General features: G+C 40.4%; 1 protein-coding gene across 3 annotated transcripts in view; it reads left to right on the top strand.

Moving 5' to 3' along the window:
• The window catches only part of ZFHX4 (zinc finger homeobox 4), a 186909-nt gene that overhangs the window by 13654 nt on the left and 150764 nt on the right, over positions 1-22491 (top strand). The window contains exons 2-4 of one of the 3 annotated variants that reach the window (XM_066378856.1): positions 4685-4827; positions 9420-12055; positions 13032-13456. In XM_066378856.1, the coding sequence (XP_066234953.1) occupies positions 9466-12055; positions 13032-13456 (3015 nt within the window). In that variant the 5' untranslated portion in view covers positions 4685-4827; positions 9420-9465. Of the gene's footprint in view, positions 1-4684; positions 4828-9419; positions 12056-12953; positions 13457-22491 lie in introns of all 3 variants that reach the window. The other 2 variants (XM_066378853.1, XM_066378854.1) reach the window with 2 other exon arrangements.

Below are 22491 nucleotides of genomic sequence, written 5' to 3'. Positions count from 1 at the left end.
GGCTGCAGGCCAGAAACTTTGGAAAAGAGCCTTGGCCGCATAGCTCAGTTGGACAAAGCAGTGGTCCCCAACCCCCAGGCCGTGGACCGGTACCAGTTCGTGGGCCATTTGGTACTGGTCCGCAGAGAAAGAATAAATAACTTACATTACTTCTGTTTTATTTATATTTAAGTGTGAACGATGTTTTATTTTTAAAAAATGACCAGATTCCCTCTGTTAAATCCGTCTAAAACTCACTCTTGACGCTTGTCTCAGTCTCGTGATACATTTATCCGTCCCACCTTAAAGGCCGGTCCGTGAAAATATTTTCTGACATTAAACTGGTCCATGGCCCAAAAGAAGGCTGGGGACCACTGGGTTAGAGCATCATTCTGATACATAAAGGCTGTGGGTTCGATCTCTGGTTAGTGCACGCACATACAGGAACAGATTCATGTTTCTGCCTGCCTCTTTCTCTTTATCTCTCTAAAATTAATAAATAAGTGAAAAAATTTTAAAAAGCTATGGAAAAGAAAGAGGTAACTTAATTGAACTAAAATTGTTTTAAGGGTTGCGTTTTATGCAGGTCCATTGATTTCAGCAAGGTTGAAGTCATGGATTTGCATGGCATCAGGAAATACCTAACTAGTAGTGTATGGAATATGGTTTTAGTTTTTAATTCTGCTGCACTAAAAGAATTTCCATCCCAACATCTAAAAACTTTTCAGGGAGATAACATTAGAGAACACAAAAATAACATTTAGGCAAAAGTACTTTTGACAGTACTTTGGAGTGAAAGTAAATACTTGATTTAAATTACAATAATTATGATGCAATAATACTTGTTGCATTGTTGAATTTGCACAAAACTAAGAGACTCAGCTTGGTTTCCACAGACTTCATTCTGAAACTGTAATTGAAAAGTAACTTATTTTCCTTAGCTACAGAAGTCCTTATCTTTGATAGACCCATACAAGCAGATTTATTTCATTCTGGACCCAGTGAATTGTTCTCGCTAGGATAATGTACCCATACAACCTTCTCTTGTTTAATTCTATTGATTTACAGTGTTAAAGTGAAATAATCTGATACCTGTTTCCTGCCCTTTGAGTATTTGTCGTCCAAGAGGCTGATTAGTTTTTCTCCCCCAGGTCTTTAGCTGTTTTAAATGTATAATTATCATTGCATGTCATTTGATAGCTGCACTAATTGCTGGCAACTATTGTCTGTTTGCACTTAATGCTGAAACCTGATCAACATCCTGCTTTAGTTGATGTTGGTGGTAAACTTTAATTAACTCTTATTGCATTGAAGAAGAGTTCAGGGTTGGTGCTAACTAATCATTTACCTTCATTATGTCCTGACAGCTCCACTTGTTCTTGGTCCTAATAGATACACCAGTCAGTAAATAAACCTGTAAACCTTACGCCTGTTGGTTGCTCCACACTGATACTTTGCTACTTAAAGTATAAGATAATTGGGCCCAGATAATTAGTTAGTTAGTTTAGTATCACTAGTTCTGCAGACACAAATCTTAATTGTCTCTTTCATGCTGGACAATTTTATTTTAATAGAAACTGTAGATTCAAGATAACATTATTCCTTTAACATGGGTCCTATGAAAATGCGTCTTTTGAATCAATACGATTAAGCTTGTCTCCTGTTGGAATTCTTGTCATTATTTTTCCTGAAATACTTTTCCTGTAATGATATTGAAGTTAAGGTAATCAGGTTACCAGCAGATCATGTAAAATTCAACTCAAAATTGCTGGCTGCTTGATTTTAATTTGTCTGACGTCAAGTTTGTTTGAAAAGGGATAATATGTGGATAAACCAAGGAGCTTATAATTATGGTTGACATTTGTTTGTTTATAATGAAATCTAATTAAAGTTCATACATTTAAAACACAAAAGTTAATTACTGAATTGCTCACTTCACTTATGGACAGCAGTCAAATTAACTTTCAGGCCCAAAGCACACACACACACACACACACACATATGCATACACAACCCAAACAAAATTCTCTCCATAATAGAAATAAAATAACCAACTAATCTGAGTGATCAAACATACGTTTTCCAATATTTCATCCAAAAGAAAACTTGGCATTTCCCTATGTGCTCTGTAGTGTTAGTCCTACTGTGGTTTTTAAAATAGTTCCATGGGATATAAAGGAGAGGCTTCTATTTGGTAGCCACTAAGAATATTGTATAGTAAAAGGCTCTTGGTAGGGATTTAAACATTATACATATAACTTTCTTCATTACAACTATTTACAAATCATGTAAAATCATTGCAGTAATTGCTTAGGGAATAGGAATGTTTGCTGGAATACCTGACCTGTGATTAGTTTTATGAAAATAATTATGGTAGGTTTAGCCTGCAAGGAATGACACTTTTTAAAATAATAAGAACTTACTGACACTTACTGTTATGGTGGTTATGAGATTATATTGATGGGAATCATGAAATACAAAGAATTATACAATTGTTTTCTCTTTTAAATATTCAGTTATTAGTAGATCAATAATGAATTTTATATATGAATAGACAAAGAAGGTAAAAATACAGGCGTATTATAAAATGTATTTTCTTTCCATTGTATCTGAGAGAAATATGTTTGTGAAATGTTTTTCAGTAGTCTGGTAAATCTCTTTTTGAAAACCCAATATTCCATAGTTACATATACCTTAATAAAACCAATTAAGATGAACTTCTTAAAACATTCCTATGTGATAACTTAAAAGAATTATCAACTAAACACTCTTATATTGTGTGTACGCCACACAGATAAATCAATTGCATTTTAAAGACTAGAAATATGAACATACAAAAACATGGCAACTATGATTTATACGTTTCTAGAAATGATTGACGCAGTCCATGTTTTTCCGAGGAAAACTAAAGGGTTCCATGTTTAAAGCTTTATACTTAGAAATATTATTTACTTGAACTTTCACGTAGAGGTTGAAGGAGAGTGGTCTGAGCAGGCAGAGTGATTCTATCCACGATGGAGAGGTTTGGTAAAATTGAGTGTAGTTTATACATCCTTTTAGTATTTCCAGAGAGTTGATTTATGTGTATTTTAATACAACACCTGAGTGATTTGTAAATTAATATTTAATTAGGGAAGAAAATTAAAAAGATCATACAGTCTTTTAACTCTAACCTTACTTTGCATAAATGAGACAAGGGAAGATGATTGATACTGAGGTAGGGCTGGGTAACTGACATGCTGTGGTACATTCTCCTTCAATAAAGAAAGGGGAAAAAAAGCCAGTATATTCTCACAGTATTGGCAAACAACAGCTTTCTAGTAATGCTTTAGCTGATTAGGACATCCTTACCCTTTAATGAAGCAATCACCACAAAGCCTCAATGTCAGCTGGAATACTAGCAAAACAGTATCAAAGAAAGAATCCCAGGCACTGAACATAATTACAGCTCATGTCCTTGTCTCACACCAACACAAACTATTCATTTTTCAATTAGAATAAGTAAGAGAATTAGAAATCAACTCGATTGGTTAAAAGTACCAAAGTTTGTTTACAGAGGAAATAGTATTGGGTTTATCTTGCTCAGTGATAATGACTTTTTCCTGAAGCCAACAAATACCATAAGCCATATAATAGTGGACTTTGGTTAAGGAGAGTTGATTCATTTCTCTCAAAAAAAAAGTAGCTCGAGTTTGATTAAAGTTGTGAAGATAACTGAGGAAAATTCCTATTCCCCACAACTAATCAAATTAAGAACTATTGGACTCATTGGCAAAGTGTTCCTTGCCTCTTGCCCTCCTGAGTTCTTTAACACATATGTTTAGGGATGTGTCCTTGTCCTATCAAGTCCATGGAGGTTTAGAGATAAGCGAGAGAAGGAGGGGAATTGAGGGTGGACAAAGAAAAATAGAGAATGAGAGAGGCAGAAGAGAAGACCACTTAGCGTCCACCACAAAGGTCCTGTTTGTGGAAAAGCAAGCCAGTCTGCATTCAACAGCTAATTTAGATCTTAATGAGAAAAATGAGGGGAAAAATAACGGAGCTGTCTTGAACACTCATGTTTGTCTTGGGAAACTTCCCCTCTTTAAACATTTGCTTGTTTTAAACGCTTTATATATTTGGTTACATCCTTCTCTTCAAACTTAATTACCTTCTCCCCTTTGTCGTGACGTGGGTGGAAAGTTTCTGCCGTGTCAGGAGAGGTCGTCACACATTCTTCTGCAGCTCTCTTCATTAATTGCTCCTTGCAGGAGCATTTTCCCTCGTGCTGGGAAGGTAGGAGGGTGTAACAGAAGAGCCCTGGAGCATCAGCAGGAAGCTCTAAGCTAGTTAATGCAGCATAATTGTCTGGACATAGACTGGTCTTTGTTTGTGTGGTTCATTCCGAATCAGCTGTAATTAACTCCAGAGTGTTTCCAGATTGCCAGCAAAGAAAAATTACAGCTTTTCTGTTTTAAATTGTAAAGCTCACAAACATTAACTATGCAGAGTGCATTTACTTTGATATATTTCTATCCTGCAAGAAGGGGGGGGGGGAACTTATTTGACTCCTCCACCCCCTTCTCAAAATGTGCTTTTGTGAAGTTATTTGATTTAGTGACGATTGGGCCATAATGACTCCTTAATAGTCGGGCTTGAATTATTATTATTATTATTTTTTACTTCGTATTTTCAACCCTTAGATTTGTCTTTTCTTCCTGCGAAGGTTTGTGAATGGTACAGTAGAAAAGAAGGTACACAGTCGTTGATGAAATACTGAACACACACTACAATAAACAAATTGCAGAGCTGACTAAAGGAAACCACCAGCACCAACTTTAAAGTCTGAGATCAAAGCTGGATTCTGAGGTAACTTTACCTGCGTTTTGATGTATCGAAAGTGAGGTGGTGAGAAAAGGGCCCTCTTCCCTTGGTCAGCTCACCACACCCATTTAAAAGCTTCTGTACAGTAGTTTATAATTATGAATTCCAATGCGGGTAGAAATGAGGTAGCAGTGTGAGCTAATACAGCCTTGTACACAAAAGATCTGTCAGCAACTGATACAAAAAAAAAAGAAAAAGAAAAAGAAAAAAAATCCAGCCAAAAATCTTTTTTTTTTTCTTTCTTCTGAATATAACAATAAGGAATTTAAGCCTCAATGTGGCTTTAGCAACCAAAGAAAAGAAGCTCTTGGTGTCTGCATAATACCACTTTGATGGATTTTTTTTCATCAGTTCTCTGTACGTGGCAACAAATAAACAAGTATAATTATACTTGTGAAGGTCTATTCATTGCTTTGTCAGGATTAGATATATGTGCCGTTTTCACACTGCACCTCTCTTTTGTCTTTGCCTAACTCACTATGACATATTGATAGAGGATTTGGAATGGGGAAAAGGCCACAGCAGAGACAGTGATGACCTTTGGGAGACTTGATATAATTCAAGGATTTTTATTTCTTCTTTTTCTTTTTCTTTTTTTTTTTCCAGGACTTGTAACTTGTTACCATATTCTCTTCTAAGTGGACAAATTTTAACTCATTTAAAATGGAGTAAATAAAGACTCTGGCACCTTAGGAAATGGCTAAAGAGCAGATGAGAAAAAAAAAACAATAGGCGGGGGGGCGCCCTTGTCTTTTTTCCCAGCACTGGGCAGAGTGGCTAACCTAGCTAGCATTCCTTTCCCATTCTTCTGTCCCCTTGATCAGATCACATTCTTTTTAATCATTTCACAAACACTGTCTCCCTGGACCAGAGACGAGGGCTGGGACAATCTCAAATAAAAAACAACAACAACAACAACAAAAACCTGAGGTAAAACTGACCTCCCTGACTTGGGGTTCTAACGGAAACTCTGCTTTCTGAATGCAAAGGAATTCTTCTATTGTTCAGAAAGCACCACTTTCATTAGCCGGGCTCCTTGTAGGTGGGTTTAGTCATTTGGCAGAGCAGAGTTTCGGCAGAGCACCAAAGCAAGGCAGAATGAGCATTAAAGTTCTTTTCTGCATATTGTCCATTAGTTCCAAAAAAAAAGAAAGGATTTACATGATCCAAGTAAGTCACTGATCTTGTGAATTACTGAGAACACACACACACACACACACACACACACACACACACACACACACAATGTGTACACATATTCTAAGCCGACCAGCAGGTATGTATTGTTCTGACATTAACATTAAAATTATGTTGGTTCTTTTGGGGGGGAGCATTTCTTGAGGGTTTTGGTGATTAAAAAAAACCCCAATATTTGGCAATAGAGAATAGCCATTGGTGAAGACAAAACAGAAACCAGTTTAAATGGTAGGGTAACTTTTATAGTGAGTTTACTTGTTGCATAGTTATTTTTTGAGTGAATTCTGTGGTTTAAGTTAAATGATTGTCTTTATTGTCTTTTTACTGGGACTTATACAGGTTTAGTGTATAGTTCCTAAAGGGGCCACGCAGATGAAAGAAAGATCTCTGACACTGATGACAGTAGGATCACTTAGCATCATATTCAATATGTACAATGTACATCCAGTGTCATGGCCTGTATTTATCTACGTAACTTTTTAACTCCACAGACTAAAGTGATTCCATCAAAATATACGGTAAACATTGCCATGGCCATAGTTAATAACTATGAATTAAAAAATCAGGTAATATGCTACTAACTATCAATTCAGATAGGTTTGTCATTGTTGCTTTCGGAATGAAATGTAAATTTGATTAAATAGAAGATATAGTTCTGATTAATGTGTACCTTATTGAGAAGAAACTGATAGCCAATTTTGTGTTAAATTATGTGGGAATATTGTAACAAAATATATGCTATCATTTTGCTTTGGCCTGTGATGAATTCTTTTATGTACTTCTCAGTTGTTGTTTTTTTCTCCCACATGGCAACAATGTTGTCACACTTTTGGAAGTTACTTCTGGTGAAATAAACAGATAATTTCTACTTCAACCAGAGAAATATTGAGAATATACACAGCAGAGTCCATTTGGCATTTGGCCAAAATTATTAAGTGCATCTTACAAACATCTATTTGAGGTGTGTTCAGCATGTGTGTGATAATTCTAGCAAGTATTTTTTGGTGGGCTGAGAACCATTGTAAGGATATAAGCAAAATAGAATTTAAATAATAAGGAAAGCCCAGAAACTCCTTTCCAAAGCTGTAAAGTATTTGGAAACTTTTTTCACTTTTGTAATTAAGGTGACTCTTCTTCCACATATCAGCCTAAGTTATTTCATCATGGGAAAGAAAAAAAAAAAACCCCTAGGTTCTAGGACTTTACGTTTTAATCCAGGGTCATTAATTCGGTATTATCGACCACCTTGCTCCCAGTCCAAATCTCGAGTCTCTTCCTGCCTCCCTCATTCCCTTCCATCTGACAGGGTATTTTTGGCTGCCTTCAGTATGTATATATTGTGTGTGCCGATTTGGTGAGTGCAAAGGTAAACATGAATGTTTGTGAACTAATTAGAAAATTATTCGGTTTTCATGTTTAAGATTATCAGATTATTTCAAAGGGTTTTAAAAGCTGCATGCATGCCATGAGGACAATTAACCTGGAGCTCATCAATGATTAAACTTATACACTAAGCTTTGTGATGTTTGATTTTTGAGCAATTAGAGTGTCATTTTAACCATGGCAGATACCAAAACGAATCTTGATTTCATTTTCAATCTCTGCAGATCTTTTGATGTACTCTACACTGATCACTTCCTCTGTGAGTTAGCTGACAAGATTAAATTTGATTACAGTCAAGAGAGTATTAAGAAGTTATTCTTCCTACTTAATATGTCAGTGACCTTCAATGAAGTCTTTCTGCCATAAGAGCTTTACAAAAGGAATTTTGAAAATGCTTAGTAATATTGGTGAGCCCAGAGTTTTGCTTTTCCTTAGCTCTCTGTCACTGAGGAATCAATGCCATAAATGTAGGGACATCCAGGGTGAGATGCTGCATGTTTATCCTGCCCAATATAATATGGCAATGTCAAGCTTTCTCATAACAAAAATTATCAGCGTCCTGGAAAGTGTTGATACTTTTCCATTAAAGAACCGGTGGCCTGGAAGTTATGAGTCCCTCAAGTTGTAAGATTGGAGGGAAGGTTACTTACCTGTTTTATGAAACTGAGATGGTGACTATGTCATAGGCTGAAAATAAACATGAAAGTTTCAGCCCACTTGACTGTTGTGTACAGTGCCATCATTCTGCAAACCGGGAGATCTGCAGGGACTCAGAGAAGCTTAAGCTGTAATCAAGCTGCTATTACAGTAGCTGAGGTTTGTAGACACACACACAAGTGGGTGTGTGCACACACACACACACACACACAGAAGGGGAATGTGTTTTTCCCAAACATACTCTCAACTTTCCCGTGGTACCTGCCCCTGCTGCCAGAACCTAAGATGGCTTTCCAGAGAGTGCACTTTGTTCTCAACAAAGGGAGTTTATGGTCTGAGATGCCTGGCTGCAAAACAAAAACAAAACAAAACAAAAACAAAAGAAATACTTAAAAAATATATAAATTAAACAAAAATGATAGGAGGATTTTCATCAGTAGTGCTTGTGTATGATTTGTTAAGCCAGGGGAGATGCTGATTGAGCCAGAGGTTGAGAGATGGGCAACTCACCAGGATTGATAACATCAAAATGGTATTTGAAATGGTGTTCATTACATATTTCAGTGGGGGGAAAAAAAATGGAGTGAATGCGATTGTCCCCCAGGATGATAAGACTGGTTGCAGTAAATATTAATTTCTGTTCTGCTGCCCATTGAGGTGACTGAAGTGTGGGGAAGAATTGTGATTGGTGCTTAATCAGGGCCAGCCAGATACCTGCTGAGAGCTCTCGCACAGGGAAGATTTGTAGTAAGCTGATTTACTGGCAAAATGAAAACCAGAGGCGAGTGCGGCCGGTGCCGCCGATGACTGTGATATTTCTCATTTTAAGGTGCCTTTATGGTGGGTCTCCCTTCCCCACTCATATCCTCTCGTAGGCATGGCCTAATAAATTCAAGGGGAAATATTCAAAATTACAAGTTATTTGTATTGTTCCTGTACTCCAGGAGCCTTCATATGTGAAAGCCATTTCCATGTCTGTTGCAGTCAAGGTTGTTTTTTTTTTTTAAAGAGCCTTTCGGGATATTATATACATTTCCCCCCCAGAAAACGGGATTAAAATAATAAGGATTGCTGACATAATTTTTAGCTTTATGATGAATGCTCACAGCAGTCTCAGAGACACCCAGGCGGTGGAGGCAGGTTCGCGATAGCCGTCTACATTATTTTGCTCCATTTACACAAAGTCTGTCTGTGATAGATAGGTGTGCTGGTTTTAAGTCCCCCCCGCCTCACCTTTTTAGATAGTCACGTTTACAGCTGCTGTAAATTAGTGATGGGCTATTAGTGAGCTGTGTCATTATTTAATAAAAATGCCTTCTCTCACCTTATTTTTTATCCAGGTCCCTGACAGGCTGGATGAAATGAGATCCCCATGTAGCAATTGCCATGGAAACCTGTGACTCCCCTCCTATCTCAAGGCAGGAAAATGGGCAGAGCACATCAAAGCCATGTGCAGCCACGCAACTTGATAATGAGGTGCCAGAGAAAGTTGCAGGGATGGAGCCTGACAGGGAAAACAGCTCCACGGATGACAACCTGAAAACCGAGGGGCGCCAAAGCGAAGTCTTGCTGGGTTTCGGCGTCGAGCATGCCGCCGCTGCCACTCAGGTCACCTCAGCCAAGGAGATCCCCTGCAACGAATGTGCCACTTCTTTCCCCAGTTTACAGAAATACATGGAACACCACTGCCCCAACGCCCGCCTGCCCGTCCTGAAGGATGACAACGAGAGCGAAGCCAGCGAGCTCGAGGACAGTGACGTGGAGAATCTCACCGGGGAGATCGTTTACCAGCCTGATGGGTCAGCCTACATCATCGAGGACTCCAAAGACAGTGGGCAGAGCGCGCAGGGCGGGGCGCACGGCAAGCTCTTCTCCGCGGCCATGTTCCTGGACTCCCTGGCCTCGGCCGGGGGGGACAAGGGCGAGCAGGCGGCCTCGGCACCTGTGTCTTTCTACCCGCAGATCATCAACACGTTTCATATCGCTTCATCCCTCGGGAAACCATTTACAGCCGACCAGGCTTTCCCAAATACCTCAGCATTAGCAGGAGTTGGTCCTGTGTTGCACAGTTTCCGTGTCTACGATCTCCGACACAAGAGAGAGAAAGACTATCTCACCAGTGATGGCTCAGCCAAAAACTCCTGTGTGTCCAAAGATGTCCCCAACAATGTGGACTTGTCCAAGTTCGATGGTTGTGTTAGCGATGGGAAAAGGAAGCCCGTGTTAATGTGTTTCTTGTGCAAGCTGTCTTTCGGTTATATCAGGTCCTTTGTAACCCATGCTGTGCATGACCATCGGATGACCCTCAACGAGGAGGAGCAGAAGCTCCTCAGTAACAAGTGCGTCTCCGCCATAATACAGGGGATCGGCAAAGACAAAGAACCTCTCATCAGCTTTCTGGAACCAAAAAAGTCCACTTCTGTTTATCCCCATTTTTCTACTACAAACCTCATAGGACCCGACCCAACCTTCCGCGGTTTATGGAGCGCTTTTCATGTTGAAAACGGTGACTCCCTGCCGGCTGGCTTTGCCTTCCTGAAAGGGGGCTCGGGCCCCTCGAGCTCCGCAGAGCAGCCGCTGGGGCTCGCCCCGATGCCAAAGGCCGACGTGAACCTGGGGGCGCTGTCTAGTTTAGTCGTGAACACCCCGATTACCTCTGTCTCCCTCAGCCGCCCGTCGTCTGAATCGAGCAAGATGTCAGAGAGCAAAGACCAAGAGAACAACTGTGAAAGGCCAAAAGAAAAGGCCGCTGTGCACCCCAACGGGGGGTGCCCGGTCAAGAGCGAGCCCCCGGAGGCGGGCGACGAGGACGAGGAGGACGCCTATTCCAACGAACTGGACGACGAGGAGGTACTGGGCGACCTCACTGATAGTATTGGGAACAAAGATTTCCCTCTCTTAAACCAAAGCATTTCTCCTTTATCATCCAGCGTGCTAAAATTTATCGAAAAGGGTACCTCGTCCTCCTCGGCGACCGTGTCCGACGACACGGAAAGGAAGAAGCAGTCCGGCAGGGCCGGCGGCAGCGTGGCTCCGGCCTACGGCCTGGGCGGCAAGGACGTGGCCGAAGCAGGGGCCGGTAAGGACAGCGTCGTGGCTGCGCACCCCAGCGAGACGGGCCGGGGGGACGAGGACGGCGCGGCTCCTCCTCACCAGCACGGCTTCGCCCCCAGTGCCCCCGGCACCCCAGGGCCCGGGGGCGACGGCTCTCCGGGCAGCGGCATCGAGTGTCCTAAGTGTGACACGGTTTTGGGGTCTTCGAGGTCTCTGGGTGGTCATATGACTATGATGCACTCAAGGAACTCATGCAAAACCCTCAAGTGTCCCAAATGTAACTGGCACTACAAATATCAGCAGACCCTGGAGGCCCACATGAAGGAGAAGCACCCCGAGCCCGGCGGCTCCTGTGTCTATTGTAAGACTGGACAGCCGCACCCCAGGCTCGCTCGGGGGGAGAGCTATACGTGTGGCTATAAACCCTTCCGCTGCGAGGTTTGTAACTACTCGACCACTACCAAAGGCAACCTCAGTATCCATATGCAGTCTGACAAGCACCTGAACAATGTGCAGAATCTCCAAAACGGCAACGGTGAGCAGGTGTTCGGCCACTCGGCCCCGGCCCCCACCACCAGCCTCAGCGGCTGTGGGACACCCTCTCCGTCCAAGCCCAAGCAGAAACCCACCTGGCGCTGTGAGGTATGTGACTACGAGACCAACGTCGCCAGGAACCTCCGGATTCACATGACCAGCGAGAAGCACATGCACAACATGATGCTTCTGCAGCAGAACATGAAGCAGATCCAGCACAACCTGCACCTGGGCCTGGCGCCGGCCGAGGCGGAGCTCTATCAGTACTACCTGGCCCAGAACATAGGCCTGACCGGGATGAAGCTGGAGAGCCCCGCCGACCCGCAGCTCCTGATTAGCCCCTTCCAGCTGGACCCGGCCACCGCCGCCGCCTTGGCGCCGGGACTCGGTTAGTAGCCACTGCTTTCTTACACTCCTGTTAGCGCCTCCTCGCGTCCTTATGTGTTGTGTTGTGCCCAGATGAAGTGGTGAGTTCAGGCAAATTGGGGACAGTTGACTGTCAGGGGCTTTCTAAGCTGATAATCAACCCCCTTTGGCTTTCCTTCAAACCCGCATTAACCCCATAGAGGAGGCAGTTCAGGGATCCAGGGCAGCCTGAGAGGGGTCAGCAAACTTGGTCTTCACTCAGGAGTGTGATTAACAAACACGCATGTGTGAGTTGCATGCGATCATGCACTGTGTATATATATTATATATATAATATATATATACAGCTTGCAAGGTTTATTGCTTCTGTTTTGGCAATTATTCCCGAAAATATCCACTTGAGCTTTGAAAAGGTAGACCACTCTTTCTAATGAAATGTCTATGAAGACTATTTCTGTGTCTGTGATGGAAGATAATTAAACTGCTAACAGTAATACTGTTACCTTATCCGAGGTGTTTGGCAGGAGATTACAGGCACGCCTCCAGAATTAGCCAAATCTCATCAAGCTTTGAGACAAATTGTGAAACAACAATTAGTGCTCATGTAAGTTTATCTAGGCTCTTAAATCACAAGCACGTGACTGTTTTGTTATGGTATCGATCACCTCTCTTGCCCTGGAAAATACAAATTTCAGAATGACATCATGCCCAGTAGGAGTAATTAAAGCTATCTGATGAGGGCATTTAGAAGTTGAAAGGGATGATTGTAATTGATCCCAATTCAATCCTATTACAGCTTTTTATGGTTTAAGCTCTAGAGAAAGCACATTCCTGGTCAAGACTTCATTTTGCAGATTCCTTTGTGTGTGCTGTGTTTTCTAGTGTCTATTTTTCCCTTTAATTTTTTTTTCTTCCTGTAGTAAATAATGAGCTGCCGCCTGAAATCCGGCTTGCCAGTGGTCAGCTAATGGGTGATGACCTGTCCCTCCTTACTGCAGGAGAGCTGTCACCTTATATCAGTGACCCAGCACTGAAGCTATTCCAGTGTGCTGTGTGCAACAAATTCACCTCTGACAGCCTGGAGGCCCTGAGCGTGCATGTGAGCAGCGAGCGCGCTCTCCCTGAAGAGGAGTGGAGGGCTGTAATTGGAGATATCTACCAGTGCAAGCTCTGTAACTACAACACTCAGCTCAAAGCCAACTTCCAGCTCCACTGCAAGACAGACAAGCACATGCAGAAGTACCAGCTGGTGGCCCACATTAAAGAAGGAGGCAAAAGCAATGAGTGGAGGCTGAAGTGCATCGCCATTGGCAACCCCGTCCACCTGAAGTGTAATGCCTGTGACTACTACACCAACAGTGTGGATAAGTTACGTTTGCACACCACCAATCACAGGCACGAGGCGGCCCTGAAGCTCTACAAGGTAAGAGTGACAGCCCTTTCCCTCGGCTCAGAGGTGGGGAGGGAGTTAACTGCTTCAGGGCTTGGAGCACAAATCTGCAAGTAAAGGGGAATAAAAATAGGAGGGCAAGGTGCACAGTGACTGCTGAACCTTGCTGCATGTTATGTCAAAATCTAGGGAACTGGAGAAATTATTTGAAAGATTGGCCCTCTGTCCCCTTTACAGGCACCTCAGTGGCATTGATTGCTTTACCAGATGCTCCCAAATAAAAATAACTTTTCTGGATATTTTCATATATAAAACCATACTTTTAGACCTCTGTTATTAACCAATTTTAAAGAAGTATACCATACCACACATGGCTAAGAGGGAATGGTTATCCAGAAAGCGGAAGATAAAAATAGTGCTACCTTGTGACTACAGCATCTTTTGTTTGATGGCAAATGAGGGTGATCCAAATTCAATGTGTGCATTTTCTTTTAAGTTCCTCATAGTACTGAGGAAACACTCTCCTTTAGCATCAGTTCGATGTCTTCTTAACTCTGTTGTTATTTTCCATGACTTTTCTTAGCTAGCAATCCTAGTAATGTGTTTATCCCCTGAATGGATGTGGCAGGGATACAAATGCTCATTCAATGGCACATATACTTTCATCTTGGCTGGGAAAAATATGCCAATGTAATAAAAGCATGCAAGGGGCTGCACACCATTGATTATACAACTCATCTTGACTTTTTCTAAGCCCTGATGACTGGTTAATTTCTTTTTGGCAGTTGGTTTACTGGTCTGGCTTGATTGTCTTGGTTCATGTACACATGGAACAGATTCTTTTCTATGATGAATAACTTGGTAACTTATTAGAAACTTCTTTTGTCGAGAGGGCATTAAAATTCAGAAAATAGTCTAAACCATTTGTCACTGTAACAAGCTCTACATATGATTACAAAATCCATTTTGCAAGTGTTATCTATTGATTTATACTAGAAATCAGTGATAACTATACTATCAGGAGTCAACCAGTGATTATAACACCTGTGGCTTTTCTAATCTATTTCAAACTATGCACACACATAACTAGAAGACCAGGTTGTGGTGGTCTGGGGCATGTGCAGGAATTATTCATTTGGGTTGTCCTGGCACCGTTTGCTTAGGTTGTTTCTTGAAGTTCAAATTCTAGATTGATGCACTGAGTGTAAAACCCTAAAGAGGTGGTAGGAGAATTTGTAGCTGTGTTCCCGTGATGCCGGCGCTCTGCGGATCAATAATGAAAGCATTCGATTTGGGTTACACAGTTTGAGGGGAGTTCAGGACTTAATGTAAGATGGAAAGCTTCTAAATTGATGGTATTGAAAATATAATCTAACATTAATTATATTACAACTCATGGGTTTTCCAGCAACAGTTGAAACCATTCAATTGTAAACTTTGTTTTTTTCTGTTGATACCTGACCTATTAAAACTTTTAGAATCCTTAGTAGAAAAATAAACAAATAAACATTACGTTTGTATAAATAATAGATCTCAATTCTGGGAGCTGGATAGAATATTCATGAACTGGGTTTATATTCATGCAGCTCCTCGAACACTTTATAGTAACGTGTTGTGAAGAGAATGTATAAATGTACAAATTTTTCTGTTTATTACTCTCATATGGGAAGCTCAAGAAAGGTAGATGGTAACTGTTTATTTTCTCAGGAAAGGTTATTTAATCTAATTGTTTGGCAATTATTTAGACGTGCATGTCCCTGTGTGCCTTAAGTTTACCTACTTATTCTACATGTATGGATTGACCACCCTCACTGTCTGCAGAGCAGCTTGCTGGGTGCCTGAGTTAGTCTGGAAGTTCCATCGCAGGGAGAGTAAGATATTATTTTTGAATGGAGAGCAGCCCACTGAGATAAAGCCTTGTTTATAAAGAGGGCTTTAAAGCAGAGATAGCCTCAGATCCAGGAACCAAGGGGTACATATATCCTCTTACCTTAAAAATGTTATGTCATATAAAAATTCCCCCCCAACTCTTGTTTATTAGCTTATCTCTTAAATACACAAATTTTCTCCTAGTGTAGTATCTAAAAATGGTAAAAAAGAAAAAAACAAACGGAAACACACTTTGAACAAACTTATGTTGAATTAAAAGAAGATTGAACAGAGAAATATTTGAGCTATTGCAACTTAGTGTTGGGCAACCAAACTGCATTATTATGCAGTAGTGACTATAAAAGTACTCCAGAGTAGCAATGTGTTGCTGAGGATGCTGTTTCTAAACTGAGTTACGAAAACGGTGTGAGTCAGATAGGGAGAGGATTTTCAAGGGCAGTAATGAGGATTTTAGCAAACTTGGTCAGCCTGTGTGAGCTAAATAAAATTGCTTCCTAAGTAACATTAATTGCTTTTAAATGAGAACCTAACAAATTGTCCAGGGCCTGGAAAAAATGATGGTCTGTAATTTGGCTAAAATATTAAAATTAGACTTAAAATATTTTCTGAGTTAATGACTAGACAGTAATCTCCTATATAAAAATTCATTTTCATTAAGAGCTTAATTTACATCATTTTGCATCGGGAACTAGTCTGACTTTAAGGGAAAGTGACGAGTAGCAGTTATAAGACAAATGCAGAGCTGTAAGAAAATCAGCTTTCCTTGTTATTGACAACGTATCGATTCACAACACTTTAAATGTGGTGATCTGTCAGTTCGATTGAAATAGACTACCTCTTGCTGCATCACCTAAAAGAAGTGTGTGTCCTCCTTCCAGCTGAAGGAGGTTAAAGGTTAAAGGTGAAGGGTGAGCTTAAAGCATCATCTGCCTAGCTGCTTAACTTTAAACTGATCAGTTTAATGAAAATCTGTTTTACAGATGTTGTTTTAATGCATTTGGCAGGATTTAGGCAGCTTTAACATTAGACGTATGCTAGTAAAAATTATTTCTTTATTTGACCAGAACAACACCTTTCCTTTTATGTTTAAGGTAGAAGGCTTGTGGGTTATGGTATTTTGGCAAAGAACCCAGAAGCAGACTGTGTTGATGATCTTTCCATATGGACTCAAAAACAGAATACCTTTATATCTCTTGCTAACGATGGCTGCAGAAATAAGCAAAGCTGTATTCATTTTTATTGGCGGTATTATTTTCCTGAAAAAAAAATTTTTCCCCCAAAAGGAATTTTCTTAAGAAAATCTTTCTTCTTCAAGTAAAATTCTCTAAAGTGCTAATTTTGATTTCCCCCCAGAAATTCTCATGATAAAGTAGAATTGGTCTAGGAAATTCAAACAGTAAAACAAAACTGCAGCTTGTCCCTCATTGTCTCTTTCAATGGGTGACGGTGTATTTAAAGTGAGGTTAGTACCAAATACACCAAATACATAGGCAGCTTACGATCAGTGTGGCCAGGTAAAATGGGTATATATCTATATTCTTATCCACATCTGTAGCTAATGCAAAAACTTTGTTTCTCAAATAAACAGTTTATTAGATTGGATTATCCTCTTCTAATTTCACGCCTTTGCATCCCCTATCAATTTTTATCAGTTGATAGTTACATAATGAGTCCTCAGTCAGCATTTGTAGGGTGAGTAATGGGCTAATGAAGGAACTGGAAAATGTTTTCAAGAAACCCCTTTAAAATGCGTCACAATTGGGTCTACCCCTTAAATGTTTGGTCTATCCCAAACTTTTTCTAGACAGTGCAGTAAAAGGATACAATGAAAGACTGCTTAGCAGTGCGCATTCAGAATGAGAAGGAAGAAGTGAGACTTGGGCCATATTTCCAATTGTCCGTTTTGCTTATTCTTGGCTCAGAATGGCCAAGATTTTTCTGGCCAGCCGATTGGGCCACCACCATCTTCTGTGGGACTTCCTACACCTGCACTTCCACTGTTCTTAAGATAGATGTGTATTTTTAAATGGAGGTGTTCATAGCTTTGCAGGTTCAAAAGCTGAACTGTCCTAGCTTTTCTTGCTTCCTGCATCTGCTAGAAGTGAAGCAGCATAGTTTATCTAAATTCCATAGGCTGATTTCGTATTTGGGTTTCAGAAACTGGTTGAGAGCTGTCAGTGCATCTCTTGTCTCCATGGTGAGCAGAAGAACACACATGGGATTGAGTCCTATGTAACTTATAGTGTAACATTCCCCCAAGGAACATTTTTGGTGTTTCTCATTATCCATGTTATGGATGAAAGAATCCGGGTTAAGAACAAAAATCCAGGTGTGGGGGAGGATCACAGAAGAGACTGGACTGGAGCCTCGTTGGCCCAAGTATGTGGCAAGGAAATAAAAAATTAGAATAATTAGCCTCACCTACTTTTTTCTTTCTTTTTTTACTAGTAGGAAATAATAACCTGATCAATTTGGAATTAACAAAGAATCACAAGGATTTTCATTTCAATAAGCCTGAGTCCAGTTTTGCAATTTAAAATCAAATACACCAGATAGGTACCATTTCAATTATGGAGCTGTCATTGTCCCTGTGTGATGGTAAAAGAGGTCAGGAGATTGTATGGGACACATTTGCATAAAAGTCATTGTGCAAAAGGAAATTGGAATATGTGTGTGTATCTAAGAAACCAAAACAGGTCTTTCTCAATCTTATTCTAGTCATTTGTTTAGATGAAGAAAGCTGTTTTCAGAGATAAACAAAAGTTATTCTTTTCTGTTGCTAAATGTTAACCTGAATATGGAAAATTGTGCACTTTTTTATATTAGTTTCAGATTTATATTCCTTTCAAGGTTGAAATGCAGTGTGAAATTCAATTCCAGTTGCAGGATTTATTTAAAAAAGTAATCACAATTCAAGTTATTTTATTGTATTCTCATGTAAAAAGCCAAGGCAGAGGTTGAAAAAAAAAACCCAGTTTCCATAGTAGAATAATATGTGCTTGCATAATACTTACAACAAATAAATACACAGATCAAATACAGAGGAGCTGGTTAGCTAATAGCGACTAATAAATCACTGGTGTTCTCAGATCGCAATGTAATTGGCCAGCCCTATCTGCTACGTCTACTTCTGTTTTTAAGCTTGGCATTTGCTGAAGCATGTGGTCTAACATGGTGATTCCAGCACAGATATGGACTTCTCACTGCATTCACATGGCAAGGATGGTATCGCATTAAGAGTCGAATCCCTCTTTGTATTTCACCAGCAAAAAAATTGACCCAAACCTGTTTAACGAAACATGTGATGATAGATAGATATATAGATAGATAGATGATAGCAATTTCTGGAAGGATTACTTTAGATTAGGCATTAGCAACTTTTTATACCCATATTAGAAGAGAGAAAATGACAGTGTGTGAAATTGTTAACAAACCCAGACAAAATCTGAAGAGAGCAAAGTGTGTCACTGGAAACCTCCTCTTTTGTTTTTAACGTGTCTTTCCTTAACCAGAGTGCTACTGTCTCCCTCCACGTCATACTCACACTCCTACGCCCTTCTCGGCTTTCTGAAACCCTTCCTACTCTAACCCACCCAGACCTTCTCACTCTGGAAGGACTCTGGGTTGTAAGGTTGCACATCAGATTCCCCCAAGGAAACTGGCATTGCTTTCATTAAGGGGAAAGAAGCCTTTTTTAGAAAAGCCGAGCAGTGCAGCGCATCCAAAGGTATAAATGACTTTCAGGTCTCCCCCAGGGTGTGTTTTGTTTAAAAGGGGCTGCTGTCTATAGGTGGATTTCTTGGTGTGCGGGGTGCAGTGTTTCTATGGGGATGGGGATCAGGAAGCATGGTGCTGCACCCTGGAGCTTCCTGCATTCTCCTCCTTTGGAACACACCCAGGCAGACAGAACACACACACACACGCATGCACGCACACATGCACACGCACACACACAGACACCATTTCACACCGCCCCCAGCCACAGAAATACAGTAAAAAAAAATTGGCACTACCATTCCCTACACTTCAAGACCATGTCACCTTGTATTTTACGACTTATGTTATGGTTTTTGTCTAACTCATGTGCATTCTATGGCCTGTGAAGTGCAGGTACGGTTTAACCAAAAGGAGTAAATCGTGAATGGGTCACCCTCGCAGCGGTCCTTGAGGCAATGTGGTCCAAGGCGTTATCTTACCACGAACGTGCCCTCCCCGCGTGTTTCTCTGGCTCCGGTTTAATCGTCCCTGTCAGTGGAGCTTGTTTAAAATTGCTGAAATGTTCAAGTGGGTCCTGGGATGCCATGCCGTGATGCAGCCAGAGTCATATGTTAAGCAGGCCTCGCGCTGCTGAAAGGGTCTTGGCCTGGGTGGAGTGAGGAGGAGCTGGCGTGTGCATAATGACCGCGTTCTGCTTCCAGAGCATCTGGCCGCCCGAGTTCTACTGGAAACGCTTTACCACGTTTGCTTTGAGTCTGAGCCTATGCTCGGGCTGAGTTCAATTAGACGTGGAGATTTGTTCATTATTCAGATAATTCAAGCCTTAAAAGGCACTTTTCCCCAAATTATCAGTGTATTGCATGAAGGCTTATGATGATATGATTTATTCAAGAGAAGAACGACAATGGAAGCACAGCTCCCTCTCACTCATGAGGAAGCTGTCTTTACAGATTCTGTGGCTGAGTAGGCGTGTGGTGTTGCTTATAGGCACAAAGGTCAAAGTTCTGTTTGCAGAGTACTCGAATGATATCCCAAGTGTTTAATCCTAATAAATACAAAAACATTTATTGAGCACTTACTTTGTGCCAGGTTTTAAAATGTCGCTGAATATGGTTGTTGGTTCCATTAATGTGGTAAGATATGAGTCACCTTCTCTAAGGTGATGCTTTGTAACATACTCTGTTCTTCTTATGAGTCAGGGACATTAAGAAAATCAAATTTTGAATCTATATACTAGCCATCAAAAGCTTGCATGCTTTTTTCACCAGTGGTTGGTTTGTCAAAGGACTGAGTGTGACTGCTCTCTTGGGTCACTAGTAGATATACAACATTGGCATTTGTGTATCTTGGCATACTCTTACTGCCTGCCCTCTTGCATGGCAAGACTTTATTGATCAGTTTTATACAGACATTATAGTGGGAATGTAAGGACAAGGTAGAGCTTTTCTATTAGTGGGAACATCTATGTCATTTTTTTATGCATGAGGATGATATTACCGATGCATTGCCTAGAAAAAGAAGAAAATCACTCAATCAAGAATGCAAAATGTGTCTGATTATAACTCCAGTCAACCCCCTTGTAGAACCAGGATGCTAATTAAGGTTGATGCTTGGAGAATCTTCTGTGAATTCGGTTTACAATACTGTCAGTGAGAATTCTGCTTAAAGAACAATTATTATAAGAACTAGTTTTGGTATTATACCAGATAATAAAAAATTGTGTGTGGCAACATTTTATTTTACTTGGGTTTGTGCTCTTTTATTGATGTTTTAGTTTTCTTATTTTAAAGAACTGATTTTTGAAGCCTTGATTATAAGACTTACAGTATTAAATGTGTATATGTTAATATAAAAGTGTATTGAGACCATGCTCTCAATAATTATTGATTCAGGATTTTCTTAAAACCTCTCTTTTATTGAAAAAATTAGAGTATAGAATATACATTTCTCTCTCCTGTTGCTTAGGAAATAAATGTAATGGTTATATTTTCCTGTTAACAAATTTTAAGAAGTGGTATAGAGGAAGGTTAGGGTTGGAGAATTTTTTGTGTCTGGATATCTGCTGGTAAAATTAGTGGGATACAGGCCTGAAGTAGAAAGAAATGAACTATTGACAGGTTCTACTGTATCACTTAACTCTGGTTTGAGAGGAAAGCCTTTAATTAAAGTTTTACAATACTGATTTTTAGGCTATGGTTATATATCAGTTCAAGAAGAGCCTCATTGATAGCTAGAGTTGGCTGTTGATTCTCTATGTTGTGATTTATGAGATATTAGCAAGAATCTTACCCCCAAATATCCCTTCTGATGCCAGACAGCCTGTCAACAGTGAAGCCATACTGATAATTGATTTACACACTTATTACCTTTTTAAATGGCACTACTTGTTGAAGAGAGAACTTGTGGTGGTGACGATCATAATAAGCTGAATTTTTTTTGTCCATGATTTTGTTTACTCTTCTGGACAGTTGTATGTTATTACTCCCATTTCGACATAAGAGGAAACTGACATTCAGAGCCAAGCTCCTTGCTCAAGTCTTCACAGATAGTAAGAGCTGCACCGGAGTTCTCCCTGTGCCTTCTCAATCCATGTCCTAACCTACATTTTGAGGCTGTGCTAATGAGAACACTTTGAGTTGTCTTTGAGGAAAGGAAGAGGAATGCTGGGAGGCTCAGAGGCAGACTTTTTGTCTAGGGCTTAATTATACTGCTCACAAAAATTAGGGGATATTTTATCACTTCATATTCATTTTGAAATCTCCCCTGATTTTTGTGAGCAGTAGATTTTGTAGTCCACCTTATTCCTTCAAGTTAACAGACTCCCTTAAAGATACTGTGGATGCAATGTAACCTAAGAGCTGGCCAGACGGGTTTGCACGCATGAATGCAGTCACCTGTAATGATGAACTTAAGACTTGTTGGGCTGTCTACAAGCTGGAAGGGAAAACTTGCTGATTAAAATTGCCACCTGATTATTTCCTGTGACAACAGAATTCTTTCTCTTTAAAGAAACCCCTTCTTACTGGCATTTCTGGGTGTTTGGTTTATTAAATAAAAAGAACTAATAGAATATTTATCACTTCTAGTGCCTGAGCTCTCAGGGCTTGCAAGTTAAGCACCTTTGGAAGCTGCATTAATTCTTCAGGTCACCAGGGTACTTCAGCAGTAATGTACTAAATGGTACCCCGCTGACCTGAAAGAGGGAATGTGCCTCCCTAAGCATTTAACTTACTGCAAGGCGCAGCCAAAGCACTGCCTGCTCTCTGCAGAGAACCCGAGTCTCCTCTCCCCTTTTCCTGGCATCCTTATAACTACCACGGCAAGTCCTAGTCACTTGCAACTTACTATAGAGTTTTTTTTTTAAACATTTTGTTTTGAATTATTATTATTTTACTTTTATCTTTTATTTCTACCTTGGCTCTATTTAGGTATAAGTTTCCAGGAATCTTCTTTCTACCATA

The sequence above is a fragment of the Saccopteryx leptura genome, chromosome 3 (genome assembly GCF_036850995.1).
Source record: "Saccopteryx leptura isolate mSacLep1 chromosome 3, mSacLep1_pri_phased_curated, whole genome shotgun sequence".
Taxonomy (NCBI): Eukaryota; Metazoa; Chordata; class Mammalia; order Chiroptera; family Emballonuridae; genus Saccopteryx; species Saccopteryx leptura.
The sequence above is the reverse complement of the archived record's forward strand: the minus strand, read 5'-3'. Positions and strand labels throughout refer to the sequence as shown.